This window comes from Aulostomus chinensis, chromosome 14, assembly GCF_037954235.1.
Source record: "Aulostomus chinensis isolate RoL2024-O1b breed Wild chromosome 14, RoL_Achi_v1.0, whole genome shotgun sequence".
In the NCBI taxonomy this organism is placed as follows: domain Eukaryota; kingdom Metazoa; phylum Chordata; class Actinopteri; order Syngnathiformes; family Aulostomidae; genus Aulostomus; species Aulostomus chinensis.
In genome coordinates this window covers 22805362-22817596 of record NC_141333.1, presented here as the reverse complement: position 1 = coordinate 22817596, position 12235 = coordinate 22805362, and the positions used below count along the sequence as shown (strand labels likewise).

Genomic DNA, 12235 nt, shown 5'->3' with positions numbered 1-12235 from the left:
AGCCAGAGATTCTGGGCCCGTCTCCCTGCAGCCGAAGACAACACACACACACACACACACACACACACACACACACACACACACACACACGAAGAAAACACCATCAGTTTGACAACGTGAACAGAGTTGAAGGAAACACTGGAAATTCACAAACACATTTCAAACGAACAACAAGCTACAGTAACAAACTACAAACTCACAACACATTGCAGGAAAAACACGAAAAACTCTCACACACGTTACAAAAATGCATTAGAAACTCATAAACCAGGACAGAAACACACTCCAAACACACAACCCATTCCGGAAATCTCCTTACATCCTTTTTTGTTTCTCCTACGTCGGAGTGTATTGAGCCGTCGTGCTCACTTCAGTGCATTTAAAGAGTAAACGTAGGATGAGCGAGTCACAGCACTCATCTACACAACACGTGTAACTCTCGTAAATGATGGGGCTGACAGTAGAGGGTGCCAGAGTTGTGTGTGTGTGTGTGTGTGTGTGTGTGTGTGCCACGCCAGGCTTGTTGGAACAGTTGCCAGGTAACTTTGCCCCAACCTTCCGATGGCATGCTGCCCTCTACTGGTGCGGAGTACGGAAGAGTGACATGTTCACACCACCTCACACCTTCACGCCAAAGTGTGTTTCAGTTGGAAATGCAGACACTTACACAAAGGGGAGTTCCACCCAGACCCGGGGTTCCCAGTCGGGGTCTCTTCCTGCTCCAGCACAGCTGATTCTGGTCGAGGCTTGTCGTCAGACACGGACGGGGCCCAGGAGGAAGGAGGCTGCATGTGAGGTTTGTTTTTATTTTAATTATTTACTTTATTTTATTTTAATTTTTATTTACTTAATTTATTTTATTATTTATTATTATTTTATTATTTATTATTCATTATTATTATTTTATTTTATCATTTATTATTATTTTATTATTTTATTACTCTTATTTTAAAGCATAGATCGAGTATCGGGTGTTAGGTTCTCGCAGGGTTCCACGTCTTCAGAATTGTGTAGATTAAAACTTGTTGTGTATTTCAAAGAGGGGCGGGGCTTAGTGCTCCAGGGGGGAGGAGCCATTTGCTCCAGTAAGACGCGAGGCGCTGAGGGAGGAAGAAGAACACCGGCATTCAGAAAACCTTCCTGCGGCCCACCGCGCCATGAGTACCGAATCGTTTCTAGAGATGCTGGGAGAACCGCCAGCTGCTCCCGGGTCAGCTCCAGCGACGGAGGAGGAGAAGGTGAGCGACCCAGCTGGACGGTTCCGGTTATCACGGGAGCGTTGGAGTCCGGACCGGCCCGCTAAATTGTGGCGTGTGGTTCTTTTTTCAGTGTGCGGTGGACGAAGAGCGGCGCCACAGAGAACAAGTGGCGGACTTGTGGACTGAATGCCACCAGGATAGCACCTTGTACCGAGGTACGATCGCTGCAACTGCGGCACAGGTGGGCGCTCCCCGGCCTGAGGTGTCTGCCTCGGGATGAGTCGCGGAGGCACCGGGCACGCGTGTTTACGTTCCTCCTCGTGGAATTCATCGCGTTGCCCTTGGAGGCACGCGCGCGAGGGACTTCAACATGGCGACCGCCGGTGTCATTGGCCCCTCACAGCTGTTGAAGCAGCAGAGGCAAACTCGCTCAACTCAACAGCTCGGCCTTCCTGTACGTCAGTTCCGCTTCCTCTGCTTTGACCACTCTGACATGTTCTGGCGCTCAGGACACACAGCAGGGACCAGGGTGGCTGGTGGAGGCCACTGGTGTCGACTGTTACTGCTGTGCAGCTGCATCTTCTGCTCCCCCCTGTTTGGTTTTGATGTACACAAGAAATATCTGCAGCAAACACTACGCCAGTGCTGCCGGCTGGAGGAGGTCAAACCAGAGGGCTTAAAACCGGGCGCCGTCAGTCCTTGACAGGAGGCAAATGCATCCATTTTAGGGGTTGAGAAAACCCACCTTGTTCATGTTCTACTGGAGGGCCAGTACTTGGAACAACCCAATAAACGATCCCAAAACTCTTTGTCCTCTACACAAAATCCCAGCGTTAATTTTTAAAATCAAGGTAATTGCCTAATGAAGCAAAATCTTTGCTTTTGTGTTCAGATGTAGCAAATAAAGTAAGTAAATGCTTTTCTGAAATAAAAGATTTTGTCTAAAATCTCTAATTTCACTGTTGGCTCGGTGGCCTGGTGTTGAATCTGCTTCCCTTGTTAAAACCGGCTCATCAGATGGCCTCCACAGCACAGCTCAGGAACGTCCAGGGAGCAGAAGACTTGTCTCTGCTGTCCTCACAATTCCTTTTACCACCACCAAAACATTCAGTATCAGGCTCCACCGATGCAGCTGGCGTTCTCCGAGGGTGTAGACCGGGCCAAGGAAGAACCTGTTACCTTTAGAAAATGTTTCTTTTCTACCAATAGAGTATTTCCCAGGTTGGAGGACTCTCAGTGCCCCGCCTGGGTTGAACAAAAACTGTTCCTCTCATTGTGGTCCGTAGAACTGGCCTTATGGTCAGACTTGGTGGCTCTGCTCACTGGTGTCTCTTTTTTTGTCCTCATGCAGCGTTTCCCTTGTCCTTTGGCAGCATGATGATCGCGTCAGCTCTCATCAAGAATGGTAAAACGCAATCTCAGCTCCTCCATGAGGAGGCAGTAAAATGACGAAGGCTGTAGCTGTCACGTTTGTTTCTACGCAGGGTTTTTGAAATCAACAAAGCCGCATGGTACATTTCCAAAAGTAGCAGGTGGGTTCTATAAGCTCCGTAGCACCTCCAATGTACGCAGCAGCACTTCTAATAAGCCTTTCTTTTTTCCTCTCTCCAGCTGCTGGAATCTTGGGATACATTTTGGGGAAAGTGTCCTATATTGGAACTTGTTATGACAAATTCAAGGACCTGGAAAAAGCGGTTGGACGTGAGGCTGGACACAGGTGGGGAAAACCATGAAAGTTCTAGGTTTGCCCAAAACAGAGGCTCAGTAAATAAATGTGATGCTGTCACAGGGATGAGACCTGGGACATCATGTTGACAACAGCTTTTGAGTAAGAGTAGCGAACAAACTAATGGGGAATTTGTTTTTATTTGTTCTTTACTCCATTAAAACCATTGAGCCTGGCAGCGTTTAAAAGGGTTTGCTGTGGCTCTGGAAGCAGAGTGGGCCATGTCTAAACTGTCCCGTGTTTTTGAGCAAGACCTGAACCTCAACTGCTCCTGAGGCCTTGGTCATCAGTGGATGAACGTGTGTGAAAGTGCTAGCAGGTTTGCACCTTGCCTAGCGCCCTCCGCTAACACGTATAAATTCACTCATACATTCCCTGTGAGATTTGCTGTGTAACACTTACAAAATAATACATTAGCCAGTGCTTCACTGGATGAGGGTACTTCAACTGAGCGGTAGAGTATTTGAGGGGTGAAGCTAGATGGTGTTTTTCCTCATGCTTGTCATTGTGATCCCAAAAGCTCTAACCTCCATGTGTCTGAAGACTGAGAAAACAAAGGTGGAGCTACGCAGGCAGACCAGGTGACCAGCTAAAGCAGGTAAGTGGATCGTTCCAGAGCTGAGCTTCGCGCACCTTCTTGCATGTTTAAAGTAAGTTGGACAAACTGCTCGTCCCTTCTTTCATTTGCAGCCTCCCCTGAAGCACAGAGGGACTCTCGACCGCCGCAGCCTTGATTTCTTTTCAGAAATTTTGCATCTCAAGTTAAATACCTTGATCTGTATTGTGTGATGTAATTTTTCAAGGGGAACAGGCACCAATCGGCCCCTAGAGGGCGTCCGTGCTCTTTCTCTGATCCCTGCTGCCATTCATGTTTTTTTCATCTCTAGATATTTTTCTCCTGTCGTTAGGATAATACAAAACTTATCAGGCCCCTTTTCATGGGACTAAATCGAGGGTGGGGTGTGGGGCGAGCACGAATATTTACAGTGGCAACATCTAGAGTAGGGGTGGGCGGTATAAACGGTATAAGCAGTATGCAATATAAATTTGGCCAACGGTAGAGATGTCCATTGTACCGGCCTACAGCGAAGGTTTGTGACGTCATTGAATTGCGCATTTGTTCGGTAAAATGGCTCAGAGGAGGAGGAGATTGTTAAAAAGACTGATGCAACCTCAATAATGTCGGCACGGTTTGGATTTAAAGTGTCGGTTATTGAGCAGAAAAACATCTGCAAAATATGCCGGGCGACAGCCACAGAGAGGTGACTGAAGCAGTCCGTTCTACCGCCTCGAGACAAAGCACGTTGTTGAATACGAGGAAGGCCAAAGGACGCGTACTCCACAAACGCCAAGTCAATCTTTCAGCACAAGAGGGAAGAAGAAAAAGGTTGACTCTACATGCCAAGTATCAAGTTACTTGAAAAGTTCTCTGTATTTTTTCTGTAATTTAAGTTTTGTACAATAAATCTTCTGGAAGTAACATTCTTGACTATTTTGTGTTTAGAAAACAACTTCCTGCTAGCACGCCTTTTCTATGTGCCTCATGCAGAAACGGTTACATTTAACTCTACATACAAAAACATACACCGCAGTGTATACCATCTACCGTCTATGGGTGAATTTCAGGCCTTATCGCCATGACGTGTTTGTCATCGTTGGGACAGGGATGTGAACGCTGAGGCTGGAAGCTCGTAGAATCCACTACTCCAAGGCTTTGGCTGAGGCAAAGGACAGCAAAGATGCTCCTTAAAACCATCCTCACCTTATAGGTGGATCTTATCATGGGGTCAAAAGGTCACAATTCCTCCACATGTGTCACTTCACAATGCTTCAGACAACAGCTGGCAGGTCAACGGGGCAACGTGCTGCAGCTCTACTGCACTTTTCAGCAACGAGGCGCCTTAGCGGTCAGTTCCGGCAGCGTCACCCCACAGCCAGGCCACCTCGCACCCTCTTTGGCTTTGTTTACATGGATGCTGGCATTCTGAGAGTAACCCGGCCCAGGACAACACTGAGACCATAGAGTAACCAATCAGATTAAGGTATGAGGAGTATTCGGATCATAGCTGCATCATTACACAAGCAACATACGCTTTAATCACACTACAAAGTCCGACTGCGGTTTTTGCAGCATTATGTGACCCGAACAGCAGCCAAACCACTTCATGGCACAGATTCCAGCTTCCAGCAAGTGCAACAAACTCTGCTCAAATCACAGTTTTCTACATTATAAAGGAAACACTGTAAATGATCCTCAATCACAACATGGGGAAAAAAATGCTTCCAAATTCCGCAATAGAACTTCAACACCGAATGTAGGGATGTGACGCAGACGCGTGTCCTCAGTCACGGGCTGGACTGCGAGTGGAGAAGAGACTCCATGAAATGAAAAACTCTTGGAAACACCTTAATTGATATTTTGTCTCATTTAGAGGAAGGTCATCAGTCCCATTATTGCAGTCCATGTAAACTTCCTCATAATGGCTGGTTGCAGTTTGTTGTTCAGCTTCAGGTTGTGCACAGAAATTCCTGCAGGCTGTAAGAAGCCCAGTTCTCCCAGCATGCAGGGATTTCTTTCTCATTGGCTGGCTGGTGGTCCAGTTGACACTTCTGGTGAAAGTCTGTATATTTGTTGCGTGTTGTTTTCATGTCACTACATTTTTAGGACATCCGTTATGGACATGTAACTATCAGTTTCAACCATTCTCTGTATCATCGATCGTGAATCTTATTGGTTCAGCTGTAGTGCAGAGAAATAAATTGCTTTATTATATGAATGCGCTGTATTTTGGTCCGTACGACCCCTCCACCCTGCTTTGGTGGTATTCACAACCTTGCAAGTGGGAATTTACTGAAACTGAGCTGACGAGTTGTCTCCACAACTTCCCGTGTCGTAAACATGAGCTCACACATTCCATCTGAAGGCAGCATACAGTACATACACCATAAATCGTAGCCCCAACTGCCTTATGAGGTTCGTACCGAGCCAAGGTTGCCTTGCTGTATGTGTTTCTAATTTCTGAACAGTAGGCAAACCAGTTAGACACTGCATAGCACAGACATAAGAGACCTTTATGAACCACGATTGTATTTTTAATCTATCTGTCAACACTGGTGGGAAGGACTGCCTCTGAAGGAAGTGTAGCTGTGTGTGTGTGTGTGTGTGTGTGTGTGTGTGTGTGTGTTAACCTTAAGATTTCTTCTATTGTTCTCCTTTGTGTGAATTGAAAATCAGAGCACTGACAAACAGCAAACTCTGCATTTTTTGTTGGTCACTGCTCACATTTTGTTACAAATATTTAACAAAGGGGTGGCCCGATGGAGCAGTGGTCTTCACTGTGGCCCCCCAGCAAGAAGGTTGTGGGTGGAGCCCCGGCTGGAGCACGGGGTCTTTCTGGGTGAGTCTCCATGTTCTCCCTGTTCCTGCTGGGTTCTCTCTGGTACTCCAGCTTCCTCCACAGTCCAAAGACATCAAGAGGGGACCAGGTTAATCCAGACTCTAAATTGACTGTAGGCGTGGCTGGGAGAGCCAATGGTTGTCTGTCTCTATGTGTTGGCCCTGCCATGGACTGGTGACCTGTCCAGGGGGAAGGCTGCTGGGATAGGCTCCACCCCCACCACCCTGAACAGGATAAGAGATAGAAAACAGATGGATGGATGGGGGGCTGCACGGTGGTGCAGTGGTCAGCACTGTGGCCTCACAGCAAGAAGGTTCTGGGTTCGAGGTCCCGGCTCGGGCGCGGGATCTTTCTGTGTGAGTCTCCATGTTCTCCCTGTTCCTGTGTGGGTTCTCTCTGGTACTCCAGCTTCCTCCCACCGTCCAAAGACATCAAGAGGGGACGAGGCTGATTGATACTCTAAATTGACTGTAGGTGTGACTGTGAGTGTGAATGGTTGTTCGTCTCTGTGTGTTTGTCCTGCGATGGACTGGCGACCTGTCCAGGGTGAACCCCGCCTCTTGCCCGTAGATGCTGGGATAGGCTCCAATCCCCCCCCCCCCCCCCCCGGATAGACTCCAGCCCCCCCGCGACCCTTACTAGTAAGGAATAAGCGGAAGATGACGATGGATGGATGAATGGATGGATGAATGAATGGATGGATATTTAACAAAGAGGATATAACCAATTTAGGCCTGTATCAGATGGTCCGATCCAAATTACCTGACAGTCCAGTATAATATGGACAAGTGACCAGTAACTGTTATTTTCTCACTGGTGGAAAGTAACCAAGTCTATTTACTCAGGTGCTTCCAGTGCTGAAGTATTTGTATATACTTGAGTATTTGCACTTGGGGAACTTTTACCCTGCAACATTTCAAAGCCGGTTCCCAGATATTTTGAAGAGAAATATTTCGCCAAGGAAACTTGGCAACCCCTGATGAAGATGATTAAAATGTGAAGACTGCCAGCGTCAGGAGGACACAATCGACTGAACCACAGCAACATGACCTTTAGAGGTCAATGCTGCAAAGACTGAACACATCCAGTCACTAGAATACACACGCATCCTGTAGACGGTCTACTGCAGTTTTGATGCTTCAGTAAACTCATTTTCAAGTACCTCTACTACTTTTATTTAAGTCCTTTTTAGATGGAAACTTTTACCTGAGTACTACTTTATCTGGGTATTTTAAGGTAAGGTAAGGCAATGTGTACATCTCCCATGTTTATTTTGCAGTTTACATTTTATTTTAATGTAATTTAAAGTCTTCCTAACAGCTGTCGAATTTATCAGATTAAAACTGGGGGCCACTCTGAGGACTGATGACTTAGAACTGGTTGAATGAGGAAAAAAAGAGTAAACAATATCGCAACAATGACTTGAGGACGACATACTATACTGATACTGCACTGTTAGTAGTTTTACTAGGGGAACAACCGATACCCGCCCGTCAGCCCATGCAGGTTTCGGTTTAAACCGGTACTTAAATAAGTGAACTAGAGCTCATGTGAATCAGTACGATTGAGACAGATGTCACCTCCCTCCACAAGGTGCTGTCCAATCACAGGGTCGCTTTTACTTGATTGACAGGAACGTGGTGAAATAGAAAGCAGTAGTAATGTGTGGGCGTACACCCTTACAGCCAATCCGGGTGATGGAGGCGGAACCAACAGCCCACAGTGTGTTCTGACAGAGGAGCTCCAGACACCGAAAAAAAAAAAATCTCACCACTACGCAAATCCTTCCAATGGAGGAGGGCCAGGACGTTGAATCTTGTTCGGCGAATGAAAAGAACGTCTGCAAGCTAGCTACCTAGCTCAAGTATAGGGAGAGGACACCAAAGTTGTAAGTACCGTCGTCTGAACGAAAATGTAGCTGTTAAGGGGAAGGTGGTCACAACCGAGTGTTGTTACCGCTGGCTCATGTTAAGTTCCGTGATGAACTTTGTCGGTGCGAGGAATATTAGGTTCTCAACTGTGGAACCAAAATTGGCTGCCGTAGCATGCTAAAGAGGGTGTTTGGCTTCTTTGCTAGTGTGAGTTTAATCACCTAGCTACCCCCTCAAGTAAAGCACTCTTAAGATGCCGTTCGGCATCAGTTTCAGCAACGCTGGTTAGCTAGCTGGGCAGCTAGCATTGCCCTCATCTCTGCATGTTGGGCTTTAACTTCCAATTGTCAACTGTCCGCTCAGTTAAATCAAGTTATTAGCTAGCCTCCCCCTCTACATTAGCAGCAGGCTAAATACAGTGTCAACACCAGGCTAATTGTTCACTAAAAGCTACATTTAACGTTTACGTACGCAAGTTCTGATGTTTGTGGTGCTCAACCTGGCTAACGTTCTTTTTTGATGTTGATAGTTTTGTATTTTCGGTAAGCCTACTTGCGTTGGACAACATTGGGATTAACTACAATCTTTTGGTATGTTTACCTGCAGTGTCAGATTAGACACACACACACACACACACACACACACACACACGAGAGCAGTGTAATGATTTGCTGCTCAAGTTATTTCCAAGAGAACCGTTTAGTTTGCAAGAGGCCACACTGTTACGAGGTGTTTGTGGCCACTGAGCTGTAAGAAACGAAGGAACTGTCAGCCCTAGATGGAACATTTATAAGAGGGAGGACTCTCCATGCTCAGTACTTGGAGGGTGTCAGCCGTACAATGAAGCAGTTGTGCGTTTACTGTAGAGACCCAGTGACTCTGGTGTTTAGACCAAAAGGAATCTGGTCGGTCTGGAGGTGGAGATGGACAAACTATTTCAGAGAGGCCCAGTGATGCAGGTCTGCCTGTGTGCTCTCGAGTGCGGAGTTTCGGCGATGACAACTGGGATTTTTGCATATTTGCAAGAGATATTCATTTGGTTGCCACTCTGGTTGATGAGGGTTACACTAACTTTATTTATTGCCTCTTGAGCTGGGAATATGCAAGGATCTTCATGCATATCACGATACATGGCTCAGGATATGAGTTCATCATGATATATTGGTGGTATGAGAAATATTGTAATATTCTTATTTAAATTTTTAAATATAGAGCTGAAAACACAATTACTGTAGTCCTCCTGGGTGATTTCATAAACATATTTGTAACTTTTTTGATAAAAATCCATCGCAATCCAGTTTATTAGAACAATATTTGCAAAGTTGCACACTTACTGGACTAAGTGTAGCCGCTGCAGCATCGTATTTTAAGAGCAGGGAAGTTCTTGTGTCACTTACTGAACCGTGAAATCATCTGAAATATAGCAGCTGTAACGTCATCATCTTGCTGCTGTAAGATCTGAAATATAGTCACTGTAACTTCATCTGAAGTGTAGCCACTCTATCATCATCCATCTGCTGAAAAATAGCTGCCATAGCATCCATGGGTCACAATGAGGAATAAACCAATATTGTTTTTTCAGAGCTGATAGGAATTATTAAAAAGTTAAGGAGGCTGATAATTACTCATTACAGTACTCATTTGCAGTAAATGTGAAAAATTGTACTGTCAAAATTTACAGAAATAACGTCAATGTTAGCCCCACTAGCCTTGATTATACCTCCATATCCTGTGAAATTAAATTGACAGAGTCGAGTGGAAAAGAATTGTGGTATATTTCTGTACCTTTTGTGTTGCTCAACCCTTAGAGTCACCTGTGGTTTCCTTTGATGCACTCTAATGTCGCTTGGTTGCGGCAGTAATGTAATCTGACGCCACTGTTAGGTAGACAAGAGTTTGTGATGCTGTAGTCAGCCGGGCCTTAGACGGCGTCATTCTTTGGTAAAGGGTGATGTCAGCTCACCCCTGCCAGGATAAGCCTCCGATGGCCGCACAGATGTGTATTTTCTGGTACGCACGCACACTTGAGCGAATCCCACTGGATTGAAGATAGCCATCTATCTCTGGCATTATCTGGAGCATAATTCCAGTGAATTAGTGAGTTAGGTTTAATCTGGTAAGACATTAATGGCAGGGAAGAGTATCGGGATGAAAAAGCAAGCTCTGGAACTGCCCCCGCCGTGGCCCCTCACTAAGCTGCCCCCTGCTTGGATTAACTGTTAACTCAGCATTTCAGTGCTGACTACACAAATATGACATAAACCCCTGTTTCTTTTGTTTTTCAGCCTCTTACTGTTTTTTTTTTGTGTCTCCGAAGTTTTTAATGACACGAAGGTGTGTTTCTGTTATCGTGTCTCTTTGAACCTTTTCCTCTGCCTAACCTGTGATTCAGTTCAGCTGCCAGCCGTGTCGTCATCTGATGACCGAAAGCATGTTTGCAGGGGCTCAGAACCGGTGGTGACTGTGCAAATATTTGGGCAGGTGAAGGTCCTCTATCACCTGGCTCTATGTCTCTTAACCTCCATTCGTCTGTTTCCAGCTCCACGAGGAAACCCAGATGGTTCCTTCTCAAAAGTGTAATGTCTTCTTCCATGTCATGTAATACCAGATTACAGTAATGACCTCTTGCCTAAACCTTGACTGAGCATTTGAATCCAGGGCCTGTATCACGAAGCAGGATTAGTGGGTTAGAGGTAACTTCAGGTTCAAAGCTGGATTCAGTATCATGGGGGTAGTTTACTTTTTGTGGGGTTATATCGCCATGGTAACTTCATCTCAAGATAGGAGACCAGAACACATGAAAACACAGCCTATTCTTGGAAGATCCCGTCCACATCAGGCGCACAGGTTAAACAAAGAAAAGAAAGAGGGACTCTGTGCCGGTTCACCTGTATGGACCGTAGCGTCCCTTGGATAGACGTTGCTATTCTGCTGAGGAAATCAGTGGCTTATCTCTGAGATAGTTTTAAGCCAAATGCAGAGACGGATCAAGTGACTGAACTCAACATTTTCAAGTGAGTGATATTTTTATGTTCATGTCTTACTTCCCTGCGTCCACCCTTGGCCCTAAAGTTCAGAGAGGTGATTTTGTTTTGTTTTTTTCCAGCAAAATATGATCTTGTGTTCAAAACACAAATATCACTCGGGGAGCTCTCTCCATGGCCATTGAGCAGGAAAGAAAATCTGAAAGATTGATGATGATGTGACAAGAATGATGATCTAATTCCAAGCAACCCATTCATTTATTGCAACACACAATAGTGATTATACTCAGAACTATTAACGTATCTGTTAATTTCACACATTAATATATGTATTCACACAGTCAGCAGCCGGCCCTCCTTCCTAGCTTTGGTTATTGCTTTTAGCCTCTATCATGTATTTATCTTCCTCATAATGGATCATCGTTTGTTCTTCTTAAGTCAGGTATGTGGCATTGGAGCTCTCTTGTTTGCCATTTGTCATTAGTGGCCAACTCTAGCACTCTATGTGTACGTGCTCACCACCAAACCTGGACTGACATCCCGAGATGATAACCACCGCCCTCACAGCTGTTATCCTTAATAGTGCCGGTTGGTTTTGTGAAGCTGGCTGACTTTAAAGATATCCTGGATGTGTTGTGTTTACTTTTTGTGATACAGGCAAAGACCCCTGGTGTAGTTAGGTGTTTGCACTTGCAAAACTATCAACTGAACATCTGAAGAAACTACAACAATACACAATGTTTTGTAGAGTTGAATGTAAATTTGCTTGGAACCTTGCTGTTAAAAGTAGCCTAATATTTAATGATACGCGGGACCCGTCTTCGTCCTGATGTCTTCCACCCAGAATCATCCGATCCCTGTACCGCGACACCTCTTTGAACAGCATTGCTTTAATCTGCCTTGTAAGAAAAAATGTTACATAAAGGCTTCTGTGTCTTCATAGGCAATTAAGTTATGGGTGTGTATTGTTTTGGAAATTAGCAGTTTGTCGTCATCTTTCTGACCTTCACACCGCTAGCTAACCTCCATCCATCCTCCTCCCTGTGTATTGTGTATT

General features: G+C 45.4%; 2 protein-coding genes across 4 annotated transcripts in view; both read left to right on the top strand.

Moving 5' to 3' along the window:
• The first annotated feature begins 764 nt into the window (after window positions 1-764).
• ociad2 (OCIA domain containing 2) lies at window positions 765-4397 on the top strand. Of its 2 annotated transcripts, XM_086223817.1 has the most exons (7): window positions 780-1238; window positions 1330-1414; window positions 2551-2604; window positions 2684-2731; window positions 2811-2916; window positions 3446-3523; window positions 3616-4397. In XM_086223817.1, exons 1-6 carry the CDS (start codon window positions 1158-1160, stop codon window positions 3471-3473), a joined length of 402 nt encoding a protein of 133 aa, XP_086079943.1. In that variant the 5' UTR covers window positions 780-1157; the 3' UTR covers window positions 3474-3523; window positions 3616-4397. The 2 variants fall into 2 exon arrangements, with proteins under 2 accessions (XP_086079944.1, XP_086079943.1); XM_086223818.1 differs by lacking the exon at window positions 2811-2916 and having other exon boundaries at window positions 765-1238; window positions 2684-2710.
• A 3656-nt stretch (window positions 4398-8053) lies between these two features.
• The window catches only part of fryl (furry homolog, like), a 73498-nt gene continuing 69316 nt past the window's right edge, over window positions 8054-12235 (top strand). The window contains exon 1 of one of the 2 annotated variants that reach the window (XM_086224575.1): window positions 8054-8211. The gene's annotated coding sequence lies outside the window, so the exon portion shown is untranslated. The remainder of the gene's footprint in view (window positions 8212-12235) is intronic. The other variant, XM_086224576.1, reaches the window with a different exon arrangement.